This window comes from Somniosus microcephalus, chromosome 1 (genome assembly GCF_052327205.1).
Source record: "Somniosus microcephalus isolate GS21.2 chromosome 1, FLI_Smic_1.0, whole genome shotgun sequence".
In the NCBI taxonomy this organism is placed as follows: domain Eukaryota; kingdom Metazoa; phylum Chordata; class Chondrichthyes; order Squaliformes; family Somniosidae; genus Somniosus; species Somniosus microcephalus.
In genome coordinates this window covers 284,398,431-284,424,295 of record NC_140987.1, presented here as the reverse complement: position 1 = coordinate 284,424,295, position 25,865 = coordinate 284,398,431, and the positions used below count along the sequence as shown (strand labels likewise).

At 44.0% G+C, this 25,865-nt stretch overlaps 1 protein-coding gene across 2 annotated transcripts in view; it reads right to left on the bottom strand.

Moving 5' to 3' along the window:
• Window positions 1–25,865, bottom strand: part of chrna8 (cholinergic receptor, nicotinic, alpha 8) — an 814,590-nt gene that overhangs the window by 203,354 nt on the left and 585,371 nt on the right. For both annotated transcript variants that reach the window (XM_085993584.1, XM_085993591.1), the window contains one exon: window positions 18,505–18,584. In XM_085993584.1, the coding sequence (XP_085849710.1) occupies window positions 18,505–18,584 (80 nt within the window). The remainder of the gene's footprint in view (window positions 1–18,504; window positions 18,585–25,865) is intronic.

Sequence of the window (25,865 nt, the reverse complement as noted above, 5' to 3'; positions counted from 1 at the left end):
GTGAGACTTTATTTAGTTGAATCTCTGGCTTGGTAAGAATCTAAGCTTCCCGCTCCAAGATCCTGGCATTATAGCAGAGTGGGTTTCTCTGTTGCCCCACTCCAGCCACAGGTTGCCGGCCCCGATTGTTCTCCTGACTCTATCTCTGCGAAATAAGATGGGGCCTTGGCAAGACCTGTGTGACAGATAGATGTCTCATCCTGCCACACTTTGGTCCACACTGAGCAGGTTTGAGGAAGTCTTAGGCTCTTAATTGAAAATGCTATGCTGTAAATGTAAGTAGTTATACTATTTTTAAAGTGATCACACCTTCAAGACTGGGGTGTCCTTTCACTGCAATATTTACTTCAGGGATTATATTACAAAATTGCTTACTTTGACTTCAACCATGGCAAGTCCTGGGGGGATGTGCACATCAATTCCTGCAGGCAAAGTTCTGCAGCAGGAGCATAGTTTTATAACATTACTCCTATGATCCCTGCCAAACTCTCTGCATTGTAATCTTTCTATATTATTATTGATAATGTTGTAGTTATTGTTTATTGGCACTTTCTTTAGTTAAGAACATAAGAACGTAAGAAATGGGAGCAGGAGTAGGCCATACGGCCCCTCGAGCCTGCTCCGCCATTCAATAAGATCATGGTTGAACTTCTACATCAACTCCATTTTCCCGCTTGATCCCCATATCCTTTGATTTCCTTAATGCCCAATAATCTATCGATCTCTGTCTTGAATATACTCAAAGACTAAGCATCCACAGCCCTCTGGGGTAGAGAATTCCAAAGATTCACAACCCTCTGAGTGAAGAAATTTCTCCTCATCTCAGTCCTGAATGGCTGACCCCTTATCCTGAAACTATGACCCCTGGTTCAAGACTCTCCAGCCAGGGGAAACAATCTCTACCCTGTCAAGCCCTGTAAGAATTCTATATGTTTCAATGCGATTGCCTCTCATTCTTTGAAACACGAGAGAATATAGAAACATTATTCTAGTCCAACTCATTCTTTCCCAGGCCCTCCAAACAGTGGAATCACTTACCAGATTTTCCCTTCCTGTAATAATCTACAGACTTTTACGCTGACAACAACCAGCTCTCCCATCACATGACTCCTTGGCCATCACTGTGCTGTCCAACCGCTTAACTGAAGTCAAATTCTGGATGAGCAAGAACTTCTGTCAACTCAGCCCAAAGTCACCCTGTTCGGCTCCACCAAAAACTCTTCGCCATAGACCCTGACTTCATCCTTCTCCTCAGCAGCTCTCTAAGGCTGAGTTGGATGGTGTTCAACCTCAGATGCTGATCTGAGCTATGCTTCACCCTCCTTTGCATCTCCTCTGCCATCCACCTTTGACTGCAGAGCCTTCAGCGTATCAGTTCCACACTCTTGAATGTTTGCCCGAAGCTCCTTCACCCTGCTACCTCCTTCTCTTCTTTCAACAGCCTCCTCAATACCTACCTCTTTGGCCATGCCTTTGCTCACCATCTCTGATGTATCTATCATCACGGCGTGGTCTTCAGTTAATTTTGTCTCTTTGAATTTCTTTGGGAGATTTTATTATGTTAAAGGCACTATAGGTCCAAGTTGTTGTTGTTGAAGGCTGACTTAGGAAGAACAGCGAGAGGTCGACCTTTGTGCAAACCAGTGAGTTCAAGACTCATTGCAATTCCAGTCTCGCTGCTTCAGGGCCTCGAGTGGAAAACTTATTCTACAAAATGTTGTTCCTATGGTTGCAGCTGCTTGCCTATCATGATGGTATAGGGAAAATAAAGTCTTACTGCATTTCTTTATTTGGTAAAGGAGACAAGTACATTTAAATCTGAAATGTTCGTCAGTGAATTAACCCAAAGTAACCCAAGGCTGGTCAAGTTAGGCTTGGAGCTCAATTTAGCACTCTACAATTAGCAGTGAGATGGACTGCTCTTTTTGTAATGAGCATTGAAGCATTGCCATCTCATGTAATAGACAGATGGGTAACCATTGCTATTAATTCCATCCCCCTCTCCAGATACTGTCTCAGAAGGAATCAATCTGTTCACAGCCTTGGTGTTCTATTTGGCCCCAAGCTGAGCTCCCAACCTCAATTTTTCTCCATCACAAAAACTGCTTATTTCCATCTTACACCTGGAAATTATTCAAAAAATTGTGATTAAAAAGCCTTATTGCTTGTTTGTGTGGGATAAGTTGGCATCATTCCTTCCTTCCCTATTGTGTTACCAGATGGCTAGTTTAATAACCAAGGTCCAGATGTTGAGAGATTGTTGAGAATGCAATGTATTAATAAAAAGCCAAGAAAGTCTGATAGGAATCCTACATTTAAAGGACTTCCAATTGGCTTTGTTGCTAGTGGAATTACCAAAAAGTAATTTTGTACCATCAAAATTTACCAATGGATTCCTGGGAGTAAATATATAAAGCAGTAATATTGAGGGGTTTAGATGTTTTCATAAACCACAGCAGCATTTTCAATTGTCCTCTGCACTCCAAGCTGAGGTTACTGCTTTACAACCACTGTCAGGTATCAGCTACTTGTTTAATATAAGCTCTGAAGTTCATGGAGGCAATCCTGGTCTGTTCCCATTCTTTTCTTCTTTAGTCATAATAGCTAAAAATGCCCCATGTATTTGATGCATGCTTATATTGTGCCGAAAGGTTGAATGATCACAACATAGTCAGTGTTTAATTGTGTGATATTCAACTGTTGGTTACAGGAAAATAATATATTCATTTTAAAACAAAAATATAACCAAAGTACAACTCTTATCAGTCTATTCGAGCTGCCATTTCGAATCTGGTTGGAGTATCCCTGGCAGCCCGACCCATTCCCTGGGCAGCATGTAGTACAGTGAAAGGTGTGAGAGTTTCACTGTCAAGTTGGGACTGTGAACAGCCGTGCGCTACCTCCTGGCCATACATGGCACATTCTTGAAGCACTTGAACCCAGTGAAGAGGAGATGGTTGTGAGTGGCGCACATTATCAGTACAGTGCATTCTTGGCAGGTTTGACTGACTGCTCTTACCTTATCTGATATGGTAAAATAGTTAAACTCCTGGAACATTCAGTTGCACTGACTGTCCTGGCCACCTCCGCCCACTGCTCCTGGACACTACCGGCTGAAGGCTTTCTTTAATCAGTCCCAAACAGCTCTTTCCTCTTCTGCCTACACCTCTCCCTCTCTCTGTAAACTCCTCCAACCCTACAACCTTCCGAGACATCTGCACTCCTCTAAATCTGGCCTATTGCACATCCACGATTTTTACTGCTCCACCACTAGCGGCTGTGCCTTCAGCTGCCTAGGTCCAACCCTCTGGAATTCCCTCCCTAAACCTCTCTGCCTCGCTACCTCTCTCTCCTCCATTAAGATGCTCCTTAAAACCTACCTCTTTGCCTGTCCTAATACCTCCTTATGCGGCTCAGTGTCAAATTCTGTCTGATAATCGCTCGTGAAGCGCCTTGGGACGTTTTACTATGTTACATGCACTATATAAATGCAAGTTGTTGTTGTAGTCAGCAACAATCCAATGGGACTGGAGGGAGGGGGTGACTGTCTCTGTGAAGCAGTTAAACTCTTTTTAAAAAAAACAGCTTTCCAGACAGGAGGGGAGCACATTATCCTCTTATTTAAAATATACTTGTCCTTTTCAAAAAAAAATTCCTATATGTGTTAACAAGACTACAGAAACACAGCCCATCTCAAAGCCCTTTTTGAGTTGAATTGAGTAAGATGTTTCAAAAGCTTAAATTATAGAAGGATTTATTGCTTATTTACATTTCCCCTCTTTCATTTCTCCTTCTGCTGGGCTCCAGTCAAGAGAAAGTGCTGCCAAACCCAGCAACAAGATGCCCTGAGGTGACTTGCCTTCAGGCTTTTCTTTAATATATGCCTCCCCCCCTCCCGCCCCGCCACCCTCGCTCTCGGGGAGGCAGTGTGCCCTCCATTCTGTATGCCAGGGCTCTGGAAAGCTCAGTGCGAATATCTGAATCCTCGTATTCCCTGCAACAGCAAACTGAAACCTCAACCCACTGGGCAACAACACTGCTGGGGAAAACGATATTATGGACAGATTATAGAGCTTGGTCCTGCAGGCAATGTAACTGACATGAAATTAGTTGTAACAAATTAATGTAAATGCACTAATGAGGCATTGCTGAAGCCACTGGAAAATCTTATGCAACAACCTTTAAAGATAATTAAAGGGAGACATCATTTCACGAGGGAAACGGAAGCCGATCTGAGAAAGGGCTAGAACACTATGGGCTGTAATTTGCGGCCCCTACGGGGTTTGTACGAGGTGCGCACGTGCCCGTAAGGGCCGTGCAAATTCCAGGTTTTTGCGCGCGAAGCGCTTGCACTAAAACCCGGAATTTGCGATCTGTCAAGAATTCTCTTGAAAGATCCAATGCATCCACAGGAAAACGGCATTCGCGGGCGGAGAGTTGGGCTATTTGCCCAACTTCTGCCCAACCTCTGCCCAGCGAATGCCAGTGAAATTCTTACGCCTGATAAAAGCAGGCGTAAGGCCTGCTTTTACCAGTGTATGAGTTTTAAAAAACAGAAAATAAAACACTTTATCAATAATTTATACATTAAAAAACCTGTACAATAAGGTAAGTTTATTTTTAGCCCCTTTAAAACATGTAAATTTATTTTTCAAAAAATTCAATTTTTGTTTAAATAATTAATTGAATGCCATTTTAATTAATTTTAAATATGTGATGGTTTTTTTATTTTGACGTCTAGGTGTATTTTTTTGGGGTATTCCCATTCATGCTTATGGGGTTTCTGTACATACGGAATCCCCATAAGTATGAATGGGGATCACCCTTTCATTCGTTGGGCCGGCCCACGTGATCCCAGGGGTGCTTGTGAACTGCCTGCGCCCCTGGAATACGTGGGCCTCTACCCACGGGTACCCAGAGAGGCCCAGGACTGCGAGTCTCTGCACCTCCCAGACCACCAGGTACGCGCGGATTTTATTTGCGGATCGGAGGCATTTCCCCGCGGGAAGCCTCCGACCACAAATTCAGGGCCGAAATAAATCAAATTCTCCGACCTGTGGTCACCACTAATGAGGCCCTGTGCTAGCAGCAGAGTCTTGTGGAATTATCCCTAAAGAGTTATTGCCCTCAGGACCTTCACTCCATCCCCACAATAATATATTACTTACTACAAATCATGTTTTGAACATGATCTGTTTCTGTGATCTGTAGGGGGTGGCGGGTGGCGCATGCGCCCAGTCAGTTATGACCCTGACTGCCTGTGAGCGGTTCGAATCGCTCCCACGCCCCTGTGTTCTAGACACCGGACTTAGGTACAGGCGGTGATACAGAAAACTCGAGTAGACAAGTGGTTTGGTGTAAGAAAACCAAGATTTTATTAAAACAGAAAATAAAACAGTCTTATGAGAAGTCACTAGTATAAGATACAGGCAAATACAAAATAACTATATTTATACAGGGAATGGGGAACACACGGCACATCGAGGGAAAGCAAACTACATTAACAATCGCCTTATCCTTATCCCACCCCCTACACCTAACTAGATTAAGCTATGAGGGGCCAGAATTCATGCTCACCAATCCAAAGCAAAGGTCGGCTGTTTTAACAGATGCAGGTTTTGAGGTTTGGTCTTCTGTCCTTTTAGGTACCCTGTCGCCATGTGGTCTCAGGGGCGCGGTGCTGGAGCTGCTGCTGCGACACACCTTTCTTCTCCTCAGCTACCGTCGTCGTCTTGTCGCGATGGGTTCTCCTCTTCTTCTCCCTCGGGCGGTCGTCGGTGGTAACGTTGTGCCTATAGGGCAGTTGGCAGTCTTAACTGCTTAGATTTTCCTACCCAAGCGTCAAACGCCAGTATATTCGTTGCGGCATGGACACCTGCATTTTCGCAGTGTTCAACAAGATCTTTGCCTCCCCAAGCGCCAGTGTATAACTAGGCGCTTGGCCTTTATTGATATGTTTTTTGCTGCCCTGCTCTGCTCTTATTGAGTTGTTACCTTCTTCTTCGTCTCTTTTCGTCTCGTCTTGTTCGGCTACTATACAAGTCCTGGGCTACCTACTCAGGTTCGTCTCGCCCCCTTTTTGCGGCCTAGGTGTCCTGGATGACTATGGACTCGGGTCTCGTTCCCCTCCCCTGCAGTTGGTATGGATGTCCTTGACTGCTGAAAATTTGCTACGGGGAGCGAGGAGAGAACCCGCCACAAGGCCAGGGCACGGGCGGCGGCAGCCCAAGGCCCAAGAGGTCAGAGTCGAGAGAGCAGAGAGCAGAGCAAGAGAGCGGTTGCTACTGGGGGCCTACAGTTATACTCCTTTCGATAGCCCCTTATCTGTGCGCCAAATCAGGTTAGTTCATTGTTTCAATTTTAGCAGGCTGTTTTAAATGATTACAGCAATCTAAGTTAACTGGATTTAGATGGCCATTTATCGCACCTAATGGCCTGAATGTCTGGACTGTATTGTCATTAATGCATTCTAATCGGCCTGTCCAGCCTTGATGGCTCCCATAAGCTGTTTCCGATTATTTATGCAGACAACCTAATGGCCTCAAGTATAGGCCTAACTGGTTTTGATCTGCCTACGATCTGACGTAATGCATATTCAATGTTTGCTGTCTGGCTTCCAAAACACAAAGTCCTTTTTCACAGAAACTGCTTTTTAAGTTTCGATTTCCCCAAAGCTGCTTGTGCTGCTACAGAGTCCAAGCTTTTTAAAATCTTGCAGGCTTTTGGTCACGAGGTGCGGACGCCATCTTTTGGGTACCCTTTTTTTAAAATGTCCATGCAGGGTCCCTTTTATTAATAACCTTGGGGGAATGTGGGAATTTTGCAAATCTTACAGATCATTACTTTGGAGGTGGGCTATAATGCAGGCGTTGTTTAGAAGCTGCTATACCAGCCACTCAATGCTGCCAATCTGTCAATCACAGAGTGAGCAGAAAGCACCACAGAATAGAGGGCAGTACATTTTGTAAATTATATGCATGTATCAGGATTTAGTCTCTCCTAAGAGAGTAGAACAGTTCAGAATTCCAGTTCCCACCACTTGCACGGTCCACACTAACTATATCGCACAAATAGCGCTCACTGTTTGCCAGTATGATAGGGGTTAATTACAAAGACACCAGCTACTTTGGACAGTTCAGTAAGTTCTTCGCCTGTACTTGCCAATTTACACACCACTTCACAACAGCACTCTATCTGGTCATTTTTTATGCACTGGAGATTTCTGTGACAAACCGTTCCGAGTTAAACTGGAGTTTTATGGTTGCAGAAATGAAGATACTGGGGCTTAAAATATCTTAAAAAAATCACCAGAACCTTGCACATTACAAAAGCTGGACTGCACTGGTAGACGGGGACACATATGCTAAAGTTACTTCAGCTGGCCATAATAGCGTGCATGAAGATCACTGAAGATGCATTAGTATTTTAAACTTGCTTGGTTTAAACTGTCTGCTATTGGTCTCAGTCATGATCAATGGTGATCAGCTTTTATATAATGAGTCGGAGATTGGTTTTACTGTCCACCGTCCACCGTTCAAAGCGACTGCATCGAGTTGACACCAGCACGTCCACAGTAAGTGGTGGGGACTGTAGCTAGCTTTCTAAATGTAATTTGTGGTATGTAGTACCATGTTATGACTAAATTATTAAAATGTACTACATTCCTCGGCTGCCCTGTCTGCCTGTTCTAGTAAATCAGTTGGACATTAAGGGAGGAAGCTCTCCCAGAGGCTTCGCCAACATTCCTCCCTCAACCAACACCATCAAAAAAACCACCGAATAAACTGTTCGTTTATTGTGGGGAAATCTCGAACTCGGGGGCATAGTTTTAGAATAAAGGGTTGCCCTTTTAGAACTGAGATGAGGAGGAATTTCTTCTCTCAGAGGGTCGTAAATCTGTGGAATTCTCTGCCCCAGAGAGCTGTGGAGGCTGGGTCATTAAATACATTTAAGGTTTTTACAAGATAAGGGAGTGAAGGGTTATGGGGAGCGGGCGGGGAAGTGGCTTTGAGCCCAAGATCAGCCATGATCTTATTGAATGGCGGAACAGGCTCGAGGGACCAAGTGGCCTATTCCTGCTCCTATTTCTTATCTCATTGCTTTTTTTGCTGTCCTGTAAAATAGCTGCCACATTTGCCTCTTTAACAGTGACTGTATGTCAAAATAATTAATCTTATGCAAAGTGCTTTGGGATTTTTTTGGGACACATGAGGAAGTGCTTCATAAATGCAAGTCTTTCTTTCTAAATTGAAAACCAGCCAATTGTACTTGTTGAGTGCTGGAACTTATAGCTCTCACTTAAATTGAATGTACAAAGTAGCTTCTAAGTGATGCTAATGACACAGCACACAGAGATATCATAAACTGTGCTGCAGAGCGATTGACAGAGGACTATACCAGTGATTCCCTCAGTGCCAGGCTTCTGGCATCTCTCTCTCTCTCTCACACATATGGTCATGGGATAGGGAAGATGTGCAGTGCACAAAGCGAGGCAGATAAATCACTCCACAATCTTGCAGTGTCTATTGGCAGGCCTGAAGTGATATTGGCACAGCAGCAGGTTACTGATGTGGGATGGGGAAGGGGAGGGGTGGGCTAAAAGACAGGAAGAAATAATTTGAAAAGATTTGAAAAGTGCGAGTCAGCAGAGAGTGCTGTGAGTTTGGGTAAGTGTGTGAGCTAGGGTAAGTGGGGTGTTAGGTGCTCTTTTCAAACTTTAACTCTGTGGGTTGTAGTTAATAAGGCCTTTCTGGTGCAGAGTGACTGTTGGTAAACCATTTAACTGGTGTAATTAGAGGGATTGATTTAAATTAAATCCAATTAATTAAAGGTGATACTAGCATCTATAATCGGGCAGAGGGTGTTCATAACTAACAATAAAAAATTTAATTAATTACATAGAATGGAGCAGGTGATGTGTTACTGTTGCGAGATGTGGGAGCCGGTGAACCCCATTGAGGCTCATGGTGATTACGTCTGTGAAAAGTGTCTGCTGCTACAGGAATTCCAGCTCCGTGTTGATGAGCTGGAGTCTGAGCTTCAGACACTGCGACACATCAGGGAGGGGGAGAAGTACCTGGACTCTGTGTATCAGGAGGTGGTCACACCTATGAAGTTAATTAATTCAGATGTAGCCCATGGTCAGGGACAGGACGGTGTGACTATGAGTGAGGCAGGTACGGGGATCCAGGAGGTAGAGCTGGAGGAGCCGCAGCCCTTGCTCTTGTCTAGCAGGTTCGAGGTTCTTACTCCCTGTGGGGACGGGAGCAGGGACTGCAGGGAGGATGAGCAACCTGGCCACAGCACCGTGGAACGGGAGGCCATTCAAGAGGGGGGAGTAACTAGAAATGTTGTATTGGTAGGGGATAGTATTATTAGGGGGATAGATAGAGTTCTCTGCAGCCGAGAGCGAGAGTCCCGAAGGCTGTGTTGCCTACCCGGTGCCAGGGTTAAGGACATCTCCTCTGGGCTGGAAAGAAACTTGCAGTGGGAGGGGGTGGATCTAGTTGTCATGGTCCATGTTGGTACAAACGACGTAGATAGGACTAGGAAGCCAGTTCTGTTAAAGGAGTATGAGCAGCTAGGGGTCAAATGAAAAAACAGAACCTCAAGGGTAATAATCTCTGGATTATTACCTGAGCCACGAGCGAATTTGGCTTGGACAAATAAAATTAGAGAGTTAAGTGCGTGGCTCAAAGACTGGTGTGGGAGAAATGGGTTTTGCTTCCTGGGACACTGGCACCAGTACTGGGGCAGGAGGGAGCTGTTCCGTTGGGATGGGCTTCACTTGACCAGTGCTGGGACTAGAGTCCTGGTGGATCATATAACTAGGGCTGTAGAGAGGGCTTTAAACTAACTAGTGGGGGGGAGGTTCCTCGAGAGCAAATAATAAAAATGACAACAGAGAAGGTAATAGACTTAGGTAGCAGTGGGGAAATTAAAAACCAGAGCGTGTCAGGAAGGGGCAGAAGGTATGGAGTAAAAGGTAAAGTAACAAAAAGGGCAAAAGCAGGAACTAAGTGTCACAAAACATATTTGAAAGTTCTCTATCTGAATGCACGTAGCATTCGTAACAAAATAGACGAGTTAATGGCACAAATAACTACATATGGGTATGATCCTGTGGCCATTACAGAAACATGGCTGCAGGGTGACAATGCCTGGGAATTAAACATACCAGGTTATTTAACGATCAGGAAGGACAGGCAGGAAGGAAGGGGAGGTGGGGTAGCTATGTTAATAAAGGAAGGAATCACTGTAATACAGAGAAATGATATTGGGTCAAAAGATCAGGATAATGAAACAGTTTGGGTGGAGGTAAGGAATAATAAGGGGAAAAAAACACTAGTGGGCGTAGTCTATAGGCCTCCGAACAGTTGCAACTATGTTGGACGGAGTATCAATCAGGAAATAGTTGCGGCTTGTAATAAGGGAACATCTATAATTATGGGGGATTTTAACTATCATATTAATTGGACAAATCAAATTGGGCAGGGCTGCCTTGAGGATGAGTTCATTGAGTGTATTAGGGATGGGTTTCTTGAGCAGTATGTAACTGAACCGACCAGGGGGCAAGCAACCTTAGATCTGGTCCTGTGTAACGAGAGAGGATTAATTAAAAATGTCCTAGTAAAGGATCCCCTTGGAATGAGTGACCATAACATGGTTGAATTCCATATTCAATTAGAGGGTGAGAAGGTTGGATCTCAAGCAAGCGTGCTAAGCTTGAATAAAGGAGACTATGAAGGTATGAGAGCGGAATTGAGTAGAGTGGATTAGGAAAATAGATTAAAGGGTAAGACGATACATGATCAGTGGTGTACATTTAAGGAGTTATTTTACAACTTCCAAAAAATATATATTGCACTGAGAGGAAAAGGGTGTAAAAGAAAAGACAGCCATCCGTGGCTAAGTAAAGAAATTAAGGATAGTATTCGACTAAAAAAAAGGGCATATAAGGTAGCCAAATCTAGTGGGAGGATAGAGGATTGGGAAAACTTTAAAAGACAGCAAAAAATAACAAAAAGATTGATTAAGAAAGGGAAGATAAATTATGAAAGTAAATTAGCAAAAAATATAAAAACAGATAGTAAGCGTTTTTATATTTATATAAAAAGAAAAAGGGTGGCTAAAGTAAATGTTGGTCCCTTAGAGGATGAGACCGGGAAATTAATGGTGGGAAATAAGGAGATGGCAAAAACACTGAATGAATATTTTGTATCAGTCTTTACAGTAGAAGACACTAAGAATATCCCAACACTGGACAAACAGGGGGCTATCGGGGGGGAGGAGCTAAACACGATCAAAATCACTAAGGAAGTGGTACTCGGTAAAATAATGGGACTCAAGGCGGATAAATCACCTGGACCTGATGGCTTACATCCTAGGGTCTTGAGGGAAGTGACAGTAGGGATTGTGGATGCATTGGTAATAATTTTCCAAAACTCCCTGGACTCAGCAAAGGTCCCGGCAGACTGGAAAACTGCTAATGTAACACCCTTATTTAAAAAGGGCAGTAGACAGAAGGCTGGAAACTATAGACCGGTCGGTTAGCCTAACATCTGTGGTAGGTAAAATTTTGGAGTCCATTATTAAGGAGACAGTAACAGGACATTTGGATAATCATCATTTAATAGGACAAAGTCAGCATGTTTTATGAAGGGGAAGTCATGTTTGACAAACTTGCTGGAGTTCTTTGAGGAAGTAACATATAGGGTGGATAAAGGGGAACCAGTGGACGTAGTGTATTTAGACTTCCAAAAGGCATTTGACAAGGTGCCACACTAAAGATTATTGCTTAAGATAAAAAATCACGGGATTGGGGGTAATATTCTGGCATGGATAGAGGATTGGCTATCTAACAGAAGGCAGAGAGTTGGGATAAATGGTTCATTCTCAGAATGGCAATCATTAACTAGTGGTGTTTCGCAGGGGTCGGTGCTGGGTCCCCAACTCTTTACAATCTATATTAACGATTTGGAGGAGGGGACCGAGTGTAACATATCAAAGTTTGCAGATGATACTAAGATGGGAGGGAAAGTAGTGAGTGAGGAGGACATAAAAAACCTGCAAGGGGACATAGACAGGCTAAGTAAGTGGGCAGAGATTTGGCAGATGGAATACAATACTGGAAAGTGTGAGGTTATGCACTTCGGCAGGAAAAATTGTAGAGCAAGCTATTATCTTAATGGCAAGAAACTGGAAAGTACTGAAGTACAAAGGGATCTGGGGGTCCTGGTGCACGAAACTCAAAAGGTTAGTATGCAGGTGCAGCAAGTGATTAAGAAGGCCAATGGAATGTTGGCTTTCATTGCTACGGGGATAGAATATAAAAATAGGGAGGTATTGCTTCAGTTGTACAAGGTATTGGTGAGACCGCACCTGGAATACTGCATACAGTTTTGGTGTCCATACTTAAGAAAAGACATACTTGCTCTCGAGTCAGTACAAAGAAGGTTCACTCGGTTAATCCCGGGGATGAGGTGATGGACATATGAGGAGAGGTTGAGTAGATTGGGACTCTACTCATTGGAGTTCAGAAGAATGAGAGGCGATCTTATTGAAACATATAAGATTGTGAAGGGGTTGGATCGGGTGGATGCGGGGAGGATGTTCCCGATGATGGGTGAAACTAGAACTAGGGGGCATAGTCTTAGAATAAGGGGCTGCTCTTTCAAAACTGAGATGAGGAGGAACTACTTCACTCAGAGGGCGGTAGGTCCATGGAATATGCTGCCCCAAAAAGCTGTAGAAGCTACATCATTACATAAATTTAAAACAGAAATAGACAGTTTCCTAGAAGTAAAGGGAATTAAGGGTTACGGGGAGCAGGCAGGAATTTGGACATGAGTCTGGGTTCGGATCGGACATGGCCCTGTGGGTAGCGGAGCGGGCCCAGGGGCCGTGTAGCCTGATCCTGCTCCTATTTCGTGTGTCTAATTCTGTTAGATTCAGGAGGTGGTTCTGTGATAGTAGATTGGCGGTTAGGATCAGATCAGCCATGATCTTATTGAATGGCGGAGCAGGCTCGAGGGGCCGATTGGCCTACTCCTGCTCCTATTTCTTATGTTCTTATGTTCTTATGTTTAAATGTTCTCTAAAATTGACCAGTGCTTTTCCCAGCTCTGTTGATGACATTACTTGACAATGTTCAATTTGAGCCTCATTATTACGCACATAAAATTACACATTCTGACAGCGTTCCCACACAATGAGCGCTCTTGAATAATGTGCTAATCACTATTATGTATCTCAAGGTCAACAAAGCACATTTGAAACCCACTCTCTAATTTTCTTGGGAAAATGTTGACACTAAAATGGATCTAGTTAGAGTAGATATAGGTTGTATTTCATTGGGCCGTATTTTCCGATCGGAGCCTTCCTGCGTGCGGAGGCCTCCGATCTGGAAAAAATCTACGCCCTTACCTGAGGGCTCCAGAGGTGCGTATAGTTCCGATCCTGGGCCTCTCCAACTCCAAGTGTGCAGGGCCTACGTATCCCAGAGGCCCATGCGGTTCGCATGCATCCCTGGGATCTCGTGGGCCATGGGTAGCCAATCAAAGAAGGGAATCTCCTTTCATACATTTGACAGATAAGACCTGTCAAATATATGAATGGAGCTCACCCCAAAAACACGTTAAAACATTAAAAAAAAAAATTTAAATCACATTTTTAGAATGAGTTGAAATTACAATAAATTAAATATTTTAAACAAAAGTTTAATCTTTTGAAAAAAATAATTGAAGTTTTTTACGGGGCTAAAAATAAACGTACCTTTTTTGAAGTATTTTTAAATGATAAATGAGTGAATTTTTTAAAAAACTTTTTTCAACTCTTATCCTGGTAAAAAGCAAGCCTTATGCTTGCTTTTACCAGGCGTAAGATTTTTAAGGGATTTCAGCAGGTAGAGGTTCTCCAGAGAGCGGAACTCTCCACCCGCAGAGGCCCTTCTCCAGGGCAGGCCTGCGATCTGTCAAGAGGATTCTTGACAGATCGTAAATGCCGGTTTTCAGCGCATGCGCTTTGCATGCCTGAAACCGGCATTTCCGATATCCCTAAGGGTGTGTACACACTTCGTACACACCCGTAGAGATCGGAATATCCGGCCCATTATTTTATGGAGTTTTGAAAGAAATTTGTGATTAAATGAATGGTACTTCAAGCCACTGATTTCGAGTGACCAAATATGTCAAAATTCCATTCTTATTACCAGGGATTCTGTAACTTTGACCAGCATTTTGGGGATTAAATTTCACGATTCCACTCATATTTCCATTAGTGACAATGGGTTTGATGATAATTGCAGCTCAACAATGAGCATCCGCAGATGTCACACGTTCTATTTATATCGAGGCTTTTTAAAAAAAAATGAACAATGTAAAGCACAACCGGATTTGTGAGAATACACATCTCTTGAAAGAGGAAGAGCCATTGCTGTTTTGACAATTGAAAACAGTGCTGCTGGCAGTGTTACACTTCCACCTTTGGGAATGATACCACTGTTAAGGATGCTGCATGCATGATGTAAAATCCTTTAATCCCTTCACACCTCATTCACAAAATCCCCCTTGGGAAAAGTGTGTAGACAGTAGCTAAGAACGGAACTGGTCTTGGCTGTGATACCCACATGGTCAAATAACCTGCCATTAACTCAATGTCTGGGATCGCACATGAACAATAGTCACTTGGACATAGCATCAGCGACTGCAAGTGCCCATGCAGCCATTCCCCAGCAGCGGTTGCCAAATTCAGGAGAGAAGGCGAGAACATTAAAAAAAATAACCTGGTAAGTTTGGCCCATAAATTGTGCTAGTCGTTATTTAGTTTGCATTGTTCAAGAGTCAAATAGCGATATCAAGATGAACTACGATCTTCAATTTGAAAACTAACCCTCCCTGCCGATGTCAATACATTACACATTGCATGTAAGCAAATGTTGTAACCATTCCTAAGAACACGGTAATTGGTAGGAGAAATAGAAACATCACCTACACCATAGAAAATAAGAAACTGAATGGGGTAGAAGAGCAAAGGAATCCAGGGATACAGGTGAACAAATCATTAAAAGCAACATCTCAGGTCAGCAAAGCAATTCAAAAATGCTAACAAAGAACTGGGATTTATTTCCAGGGGTATAGAATTCAAAAGTAGTGAAGTTATGTTAAACTTCTATCGGACCCTGGTCAGGCTGCACTTAGAGTACTGTGCACAGCTCTGGTCTCTATATTATAAAAAGGACATAGAAGCACTGGAGAAAGTGCAAAAAAGATTTACAAGGATGGTACCAGAACTGAGAGTTTACAGCTATTGGGAAAGATTGAACAGGTTGGGGCTTCTTTCTTTGGAAGGAGAAGAATTAGAGGTGACCTGATAGCAGTCTTTAAGATTATGAATAGTTTGGACGGGGTAGATGTGGAGAGAATGCTTCCACTTGTGGGAGAATCCAAAACTAGGGGCCATAAATACAAGATAGTTACTAATAAATCCAACAGGGACTTAAGGAGAAATGTCTTTACTTAGAGAATGGTTGGAATGTGGAACTCGCTACCACATGAAGTGTTTGAGGCAAATAGCTTAGGTGCTTTCAAAAGGAAACTAGATGAAAGGGAATAGAAAGATATACTGAAAGGCTGGGGTGAGGTAGGTGGAATGGGAGGAGACTCGTGTGGAGTATAAACACCAGCACAGACTAGTTGGTCCGAATGGCCTGTTTCTGTGCTGCATATTCTATGTAATTGGCAGAGGTTGTACAATGACATAAGGCAAGGGAATGAAGGCATTCAATATTTCAGTTAATATGTTGAGCAAACTCTGACAGCATACTGCACATCAATACCCACTGTGAACTGCTTGGAGAAACATCAGGACATTGATAATAATTGGCATCTGGCTGTAGACTATTACTAGAGACGCTCTTTTGAGAATGATGGCTGATCTCAGACACAAGAATTGAGCACAGAGGTGGCTATCTGTGGTCCACCCAAGGTATCAAAAATAACTAATGCCAGTGAAAAAGTTTTTATTACTTATATATCTCCAAAGTTATAACTTCAAGAAAGGGACCCTGCGATCATATCAGTGATACCTCCTCATCAGAGGTATCTATTGTAACCCACTTTCCACTTATTTGCTCATAACCTTTACTATTTTTCCTCTTCATGCGCTTATCTAATTATCTTCTAAATACAGTGATTGCCTCAGCAACAGTAGCAACTTGTGGTAATGCACTCCATATTCTTATAACTCTTATAAATCTCCTCACGTCTCCCTTTACTCTTTCAACACTGGTTCGGAGTTGATGCCCTCTTGTTGTCAATTCACTGAAAGCTGAAAGCATCTTTCACTAGTTACCATCACACACTCTTTCAAAACTTTGATTCACCTTCATTCACCTGTATAAATAGAGGCAAAATACTTAACAATTTTTGCTATTCCTTTACTCTCTGTTATGACATTACATGACATCTGCCACCCATCCTTGACTTTTCTTCTTTTTGAAGTGCTTATAAAACAGCAACTTGCATTTCTATAGTGCCTTTGTATCACAGAAGTGGACTCAGACTTGACACCAAGCCAAAGAAGGAGCTATTAGGAAGGGTGACCAAAAGCCTGCTCCGCCATTCAATAAGATCATGGCTGATCTAATCTTGGCCTCAACTCCACTTTTCTGCCTGATCCCCATAACCCTTGACTCCCCTATAGCTCAAATAGCTGTCTATCTCCACCTTAAATAAATTCAATGACTCCACCTCCACAGCTCTCTGGGGTAGAGAATTCCAAAGATTCACAACATTCTGAGAGAAGAAATTCCTTCTCATCTCCGTCTTAAATGGGTGACCCCTTATCCTGAAACTATGCCCCTAAGTTCTAGATTGTCCCACGAGGGGAATCTACCTCTCAGCATCTACCCTGTCAAGCCCCCTCAGAATCTTATATATTTCAATAAGATCACCTCTCATTCTTCTAAACTCCAATGGGTACAGGCCCAACCTGCTCAACCTTTCCTCGTAAGAAACCCTTCCATCTCAGGAATCAACCTAGTGAACCTTCTCTGAACTGCCTCCAATGCACGTATATCTCTCCTTAAATAAGGAGACCAAAACTGTACGCAGTGCTCCAGGTGTGGTCTCACAAATGCCCTGTACAGTTGTAGCAAGACTTCCCTACTTTTATACTCCATCCCCCTTGCAATAAAGGCCAACATTTCATTTGCTTTCCTAATTACTTGCTGTACCTGCATGCTAACTCTCTGTGCTACCAAATGACATCAGGAAACTTCCTTTTTCCTCAACCGAGGATTCCCCTCTACCGTGGTTGACACGGCCCTCAACCGTGTCCATTCTATCTCCCGCACTTCTGCCCTCACCCCTGCCCCTCTCTCCCGGAACCACGATAGGGTTCCCCTTGTCCTCACCTTTCACCCCACCAGCCTTCACATTCAACGGATCATCCTCCGCCATTTCCGCTACCTCCAAAGTGATCCCACAACCAAACGCATCTTCCCCTCCCCTCACCTTTCAGCATTCCGTAGGGACCGCTCCCTCCGAGACACCCTGGTCCACTCCTCTATCACCCCCAACAGCCCTTCCCCTTCACCTGCCCCTATACCTCCCCCCTTCCCACTGTCCAGGGCCCCAAACACCCCTTCCAGGTGAAACAGCGATTTACTTGTAAGGGTGACCCCGAGCTTCCGGTCGCCTGTCATTTTAATTCACTGCTCCATTCCCACTTGGACTTCACCGTCCTTGGCCTCTTGCATTGTTCCATGGAAGCTCAACGTAAACTCGAGGAACAGTACCTCATCTTCCGATTAGGCACGTTGCAGCCTTCCGGACTCAATATCGAGCTCAACAATTTCAGATCATAACCTCGGCCCCTATTACATTTTTACTTACATTTTTTTTCCACCCCTTTGTTTTGGGTCTTCCCTTCCCCCCCTTTCCTTTTTTTTCTCTCTCCCACATGGCAACTGTCTCTCATCCTGCCAGTACACTTCACACCTAATCTGAGCCGTCTTTTGTCTCCACTTGTCCTATTACCATCTCGTCTGGTTTTGAATACCTCTTAATGTCTCTTTACTTCTTTTGTTCTATCGCAGCCCTGCCTTCGATCTATTTCATTTCCTTTCCAGTTTTGAAAAAGGGTTTCAACCCGAAACGTCAACTCTAATTTCTCTCCACGGATGTTGCCTGGCCTGCTGAGTTTTTCCAGCATTTTCTGTTGTTATTTCAGGAAGCAAGACCTGCTTTGCTATCTCCACTAATTGTTGCCCACTCCAATAGGAAGTGCACAGGAGCAGCTCAGTGATAGCTCTCCTTATTGCTTTCCCCCTGTCTGTTCTAAACTTACCTTCATGGGATACAGATAAGGAATTTACATTGGCATTTCATTTTAATTGACAGTGCAACAAGACAATCCCTCTTTGCAGAGCAGGGGAGAGAGAGCACAGCTTCACATTGACCTGAAACTTATCGAACCATTTCTTAGTCTGTTGAGAGCGCTCACCTGGTGGGAGGTATTGGCTATATCCACTGGAATTTACAAGAACATTGGTGTGAAAAGTTGCATCAAATCTTTCGTCGGCACTGCCAAAAAAAGAAACAAATTAATTTAAAAACAACACAAGATTCTACATATATTATATATTAAATAGCCCAAAACTAGGGGTCATAAATGTAAGATAATCACTAATAAATCAAATAGGGAATTCAGGAGAAACTTCTTTACCCAGAGAGTGGTGAGAATGTGAAACTCGTTACCACATGAATAGCACAGATGCATTTAAGGGTGTAACAAATTAATTTTATTTTTATATAATTTTTATATATATATCTATCGCATTAACATATTTTACCCTCCTTAGTCAGTCAGTGAGAAGCTCTCCCTTAACGGAAGCTGGTACTTTCTCCTGATTCCCGAGTAATCCTGGTTAGCCAATCACTAAACTTTATGTCATTCCTTTCTCAAATCTTTTTTATTTACCTTATACTTTAACACTTATCCTACACAATTTTCGATAGTCAATTAAATGTGGCGACTTGGTTATTACAGAACGTAACAAAACAACAACAACTTGTATTTATGCAGCCTCTTTAACGTAGCAAAACATCCCAAGGCGCTGCACAGGACCGTGATCAATCAAAATACTGAGCCACAGAAGGAGATATCAGGACAGATGAAGGTAGGTTTTAAGGGGGATCTTAAAGGATGAGAGCGAGGTGGAGAGGTTGTGAAGGAATAGCCATATTCAGAAAAATACGCCATCCTATGAACAGAATTTTGACTTTATTAAAACATAACATACTGGATCTGGAAGTCTGGAAGCCTTAACAATCAAAAGCTGTAAACAGCATACAGGCTTTTGAGGTAAGATAAGTTGTTGACACTGAGAAAACTCTCCATTGGTTGGAATCATACCTAGCACAAAGGAAGTTGGCTGTGGTTGTTGGAGGTCATTCATCTCAATCACATGACATCACTGCAGGAGTTCCTCAGGGCAGTGTCCTAGGCCCAACCATCTTCAGCTGTTTCATCAATGACCTTCCTTCCATCATAAGGTCAGAAGTGGGGATGTTTGCTGATGATTGCACACTGTTCAGCACCATTCGAGACTCGTCAGATACTGATGCAGTCCGTGTCCATATGCAGCAAGACCTGGACAACATTCAGACTTGGGGTGACAAGTGGCAAGTAACATTCGCACCACACAAGTGCCAGGCAATGACCATCTCCAACAAGCGAGACTCTAACCATCTCCCCTTGACATTCAATGGCATTACCATTGCTGAATCCCCCACTATCAACATCCTGGGGGTTACCATTGATCAGAAACTGAACTGGACCAGCCATATAAATACTGTGGCTACAAGAGCAGGCCAGAGGCTGGGAATTCTGCGGCGAGTGTCTCACCTCCTGACTCCCCAAAGCCTTTCCACCATCTACAAGGCGCAAGTCAGGAGTGTGATGGAATACTCTCCACTTGCCTGGATGAGTGCAGCTCCAACAACACTCAAGAAGCTCGACACCATTCAGGATAAAGCAGCCCGCTTGATTGGCACTCCATCCACCACCTTCAACATTCACTCCCTCCACCATCGGCGCACTGTGGCTGCAGTGTGTACCATCTACAAGATGCACTGCAGCAACTCGCCAAAGCTCCTTCAACAGCACCTTCCAAACCCGCGACCTCTACCACTTAGAAGGACAAGGGCAGCAGACGCATGGGAACATCACCACCTACAAGTTTCCCTCCAAGCCACACACCATCCTGACTTGGACCTGTATCGCCGTTCCTTCACTGTCGCTGGGCCAAAATCCTGGAACTCCCTTCCTAACAGCATTGTGGGTGTACCTACACCATATGGACTGCAGCGGTTCAAGAAGGCGGCTCACCACCATCTTCTCAAGGGCAATTAGGGATGGGCACTAAATGCAGGCCTAGCCAGCAACGCCCACATCCCATCAATGAATTAAAAAAAAAAATTGCCTTATTGAAGTAGAAAGTTAAAGGTTCCTGGAAGTCTGCAGTTTGGAAGGAACACAATGGTATATACCCTGTTTAATTGTTTTTAACCAACACTTCGGAAAGAATCACATAAAATTAAAGAAACAGATGCCTTCGTAAAAGTAACATCAAATGAAACACGGAGACATGATTATGTGTTGCAACCAACCGAGGTAACTAAAAAGACAATGGTACAACCAGCTGATGTGTTCTAAATGCAAAAGATACAAACAGAAGATCTTCATAAGAATGACATCAAATAGATGCACTGCTCCACATTGTTTTTATGATAAGTTTTGAACACCTAAAGGTAGAGACACAAGTCTGCTTGCTACAAGCTGATCTAACAGTAAGAATAGAAAAGGTCAACAGAAAAATGACTAGAGATAATTAGCTTACATCAGCAGAAAGCTTCAAAGGATATACCACTGCAGAAAGGGTATAAAAATTTGACTTCCAAATGGGAAGACAGATTCGCTTGAAGGGGCAAAGCGATTCTTAGGCTTCAGAGGTAAGCTCTGCAAGTCTTCAACTCTTTGAGTCTCAGGGATCAAAAAGGTACTTGTATTTGATTTTGGTAGATATCCTGGAATAAGACTAAGAAATGTAAAAATGTAACGAAGTTAAGATTTGAGAATAAGGATCTCTGATAATAAGAATTGTAAGTTTTCTGTATTTGAAACTGTTAAAGTTGCGATTGAATCACCAACTGTAAACTGTAAACTAATAAATATATATTTTTTTAGAATTATCTCACATAGTACTTCTGTATCAAACTCGCGAACTCAATCTCTGTACACTCTTTGGTGAGGACTTGCAGAATTCTGGAGGAGTTTTCTGGACCCTCATAATATCCGGAACATTACAGTCTAACTAAACTTATTAAAAGTGCTATCATCTTCAGTGGTAACATCTTCAGGTCATTCCTTTAGGGAGAGATAGTCTGGATCTTTAGACCCAATTAAGCGTCTTTAGGATTCGGCTACCTCTAACTTTAGTTGAAGGTGAATGTCTGGGGAATATGCCTGATCTGGCGTAGCCCTAAAGAGGCTAGTGTAAAGTCCGCGCCTCAATAATACACGGACTTCGGGAGAACAGTTTAACAGGTACTTTACTGAACAAGAGGCAGCTTGAAACTGAAATGACAGAAGCCTGCTAGGGCCTTTTATACAGGGGTGGTCACTGCCGGTACTGCAGTCTAAGACCAGTTATTCCCTTAAAGGTACATACACAACAATTCCTCCCCTTTTAGATAAACAGTACATAACATTCATTTAACAACTAAATAATAACTAATTACAATTACAATTTTCTCAGTAATATATACATCAACTGAAATAGTCATTTATAAGTTCAGCCTTTGAGGAGGCTTCCTGATCCGGACTGGATAGCGCCTTTCTCGAGTATCCTGTTCTGGCGGTGGAGTCAATTCTGGCTCATTGTCATTGGTTGGTTCGTCAGCTTCCAATACCCCTGCTTCTGAGGTAGATGCAATCTGTACTTCGAGCTCATTACCAGGTGCACATGCTTGTGGTACAGGTTTAGCTTGTTCCTGTGACTCTAGAATCTGGTCAGCATGGCATCTCACGATGCTCTCTCCAACGTCCACTGTGTACACTAGTGGTCCCTGCTGTGTGCATATCGTGCCTGGCTGCCATTTTTCTGTTCGGTAGTCGTGGGCCAAGACTGGTTGCCCTATCTTGAAGCTCCTGGAAGGCTTCTCATTTATGTGCTGGAACTGCTTATCCTCAACATCTCGTCTTATGTTTGGTTTGAGCAAATCCAAGCGACATCTTAGTCTCCGGTTGAAAAACAGTACGGCTGGAGTTTGGTTGGTTACTGCATGTGTCGCATTCCGGTAGGCAAACAGGAAGTTATCCACCTTGTGTTGCAGTGGTATGTCGTCATTATACATTGCCTTTATGGCCTTTTTAAAGGCCTGAACAAACCTCTCAGCCAATCCATTTGTGGCTGGATGATATGGGGCAGATGTGTAATGTTTCACCCCATTATTCTGCAGGAACCTCCGGAAATCCTCAGACACAAACTGTGGGCCATTGTTGGAACAGATCTGTTCTGGCAACCCATTCCTGGCGAAGATGGTCCTTAGGACTGCAACAGTTTTCTCTGTGGTGGTGGGAGGACATTTTAATGACCTCTGGCCATTTCGAATGGGCGTCCACAGCGATTAGAAACATTGAGTCCATAAATGGACCAGCGAAATCAATGTGTACCCGTTGCCATGGAGATGAGGGCCACTCCCATGGATGTAGCGGGGCCTGTGGTGGAGCGTTTTGGACCTTCTGGCATCCTGTGCATCTCTTGGTCATATCCTCGATTTCTTTATCGATTCCCAGCCACCACACAAACGCCCTGGCTAGGCTCTTAATTTTTACCCCTCCCAGATGACCCTCGTGAAGCTCACTGAGTACTCTATCTCTTAACTTGGGTGGAATTACCACTCGGGATCCACACATCAAGGTTCCCCGGCACACTGACAGCTGTTCCCTCCTTGGCGAGAATGCTGGCAACAGTGAGTCGCCATATGCTGGCCATCCCTTCACCGTCAAATCATAGACCCGAGAGAGTGTCGGGTCATTTCGGGTTTCCTTCTCAATACTTGCGTTTGTAACAGGCAAACATTCGACTATGGTCGCATGGAAAATCTCCACCGGGTCCACTGCAGCTGCTTCTTCCGCCGTAGGCAACGGTAGGCGTGACACCCCATCAGCGTTTCCATGTTGTTTCGTACCTTTGTACTCTATGTCATACTGATGTGCCCCTAGAAAAAGTGACCATCTTTGCAGCCATTGCGCCGTCATCACCGGAACGCCCTTCTTTGGGTTAAAAATTGAGACCAGGGGTTGATGATCAGTCAGTAGGGTGAATTTCTGCCCGTGCAGATAGTGATTGAACTTCTTCACCCCCCACACCAGGCTGAGGGCCTCCCTGTCAATCTGGGCGTAGTTACGCTCGGCTGAGGTTAGCGAGCGCAATGCAAAGGCTATTGGCCTCTCTGAACCGTCACAGAATTTGTGTGACAGCACCGCTCCAATGCCGTAAGGTGACGCATCACATGCCAACCAAATCGGTAGTGTTGGGTTGTAGTGGGCCAATACTTATTTTGAAGTGATTTGGCATTTACATTCCTGAAAGGCACGCTTACACTCATCACTCCATTTCCATGTTACACCAGTTTGAAGGAGGGCGTTCAGTGGGTGCAGAATTGTCGATAAATTCGGCAAGAACTTATGGTAGTAGTTCACCAACCCGAGGAACGACCTCAGTTGCGACACATTTTCTGGTGCTGGTGCCTTGACTACAGTCTCAATCTTGTCCGGCGACTTATGCAACCCTTCTTCATCAATCATGTGGCCACAATACGAGATTTGTCTCCTGAAGAACTCGCATTTGGGACGGTTGGCTCGTAGCCCATATTCCTGTAATCTCATGAGCACCTGTTCCAGGTTGGCAAGGTGTTCATTGTCATTTTCTCCCGTAACCAGGATGTCGTCCAAATAACACTGGGTTCCCGGGATCCCTTGCAGGACTTGTTCCATTGCTCTCTGCCACATAGCCGGGGCCGATGCTACCCCAAATATCAATCGATTGTACTGGTAAAGGCCTTTGTGAGTGTTTATCGTGAGGTATTTCCTAGATGCTTCTGCCAGCTCCATTTGTAGATACGCTTGAGCCAGGTCAATCTTTGTATAACGTTTCCCTCCAGATAGCGAGGCGAAAATATCTTCTATCCGCGGAAGCGGATACTGTACTGTGTGCAGGACTGGGTTCACAGTCACCTTTAAGTCCCCACAGATGCGAACCTTCCTTGGCTCCCCAGGCGTGCTGCTCAATGCTTTCTTCATTACAGGAACGATGGGTGTGGCCCACTCGCTCCAGTCCACCTTAGACTGCACCCCCGAACGCTCCAGACTCTCCAGTTCAGCTTCCACAGCTGGGCGTATCGCGTATGGCACCGGTCTGGCCTTGAAAAATTTTGGGGTTGCGTTATCCTCAATCTTTATGGTTGCCTTTACTCCTTTTAGAGTCCCAAGTCCTTGTTGGAACACCTCTTCTGCGTCAGATAGAATTTGTGACAGACGTCCAGGTGCGACGTCATCATCTTTTTTGTCAGTCACAGTTAGTGCCAGAATGGAATGCCAATCCAATTGCATTCTTCGGATCCATTCACGTCCCAATAATGGTGGTCCTCCATCTCGTAGTATATACATGTATAGTTTCTGTGTTTCCTTTCCGTTATATTCAACTGGCACCCTTATTTTTCCTCTGGGGTAGACCTTTTGCCCCGTGTGTGTCTTCAATACAATGGACGTGTCCTTTAAGGGTATGTGTGAGAATAGCCGCTCATAGTCTCGTCGATTCATGACAGTTAGGGCTGATCCTGTGTCCAATTCCATCTTCACTGGGGACCCTGCTATCATGAGGGTGACCCAAATGGTTCGGTGATCTTTTTTTGCGATCACGTTGTGTAACTTTAAACAACTTAGTCGCCTGCTCCCGGAGTCCTTATCACTCTCCTGATCTTCTGAACTACTATCTGTCAGTTTCTTTACTTTCCTGTACTGTTCCTTCGTAGTTCTTGTCATGTTGGTCTTTTTCCCGACCTGCAGACTCTTGCTATATGTCCCATTTTCCTGCATTGCCTGCATATTTTGTCTTTAAATCAGCAGTGCTTCTGCTCATGGGTTGTTCTGCCGCAGTGATAGCACTTTTCGGCTCCATACGCCATTTCGTTAGCGCTGTATTCTTGTGGTTTCTGTTGTATTTCCGCAGCTTCCTGTGCTGCTGCTTCGTAGCCTGTTCTAGCGTCAGGTCCTTTTTTGAAAGTAGTCGTTTCTGGGTTCCTTCACTCTGGAGCCCGCAGACAAACTTATCCCGTAAGGTGTCTGCCAGTCCTGCTCCGAACTGGCAGTGCTTCGATAACTTGCGTAGTTCCGTAAGATAGTCAGCATTGCTCTCATCTTTGTGCTGGTTTCTTTTATGGAACTTGAATCTTTCTGCCATCAGCAGTGGTGCAGGGCTTAGATGTTCCTGTAAGATATGAACAATCTCCTCAAAACTTTTCTCCATTGGTTTAGCTGGGGTAATTAAATTCCGCAATAGGCCGTACGTACTCGCACCCATCAGCTTTAATAATACCGACGCCCTCTTTCCATCAGCCACCTCATTTGCCTTGCAGTACACTTCAATTCTTTCCACATACGTGGTCCAGTCTTCTACCTCGTTGTCGAAAGCAGTGATACTGCCACTTTTCAGCATCTTGGGCGATTTAAAATGGTGCCTCCCGCGCTTTTGCTTCTTCTCCAATGGAATAAAATGGCGCCTCCCACGCTTTTGCTTC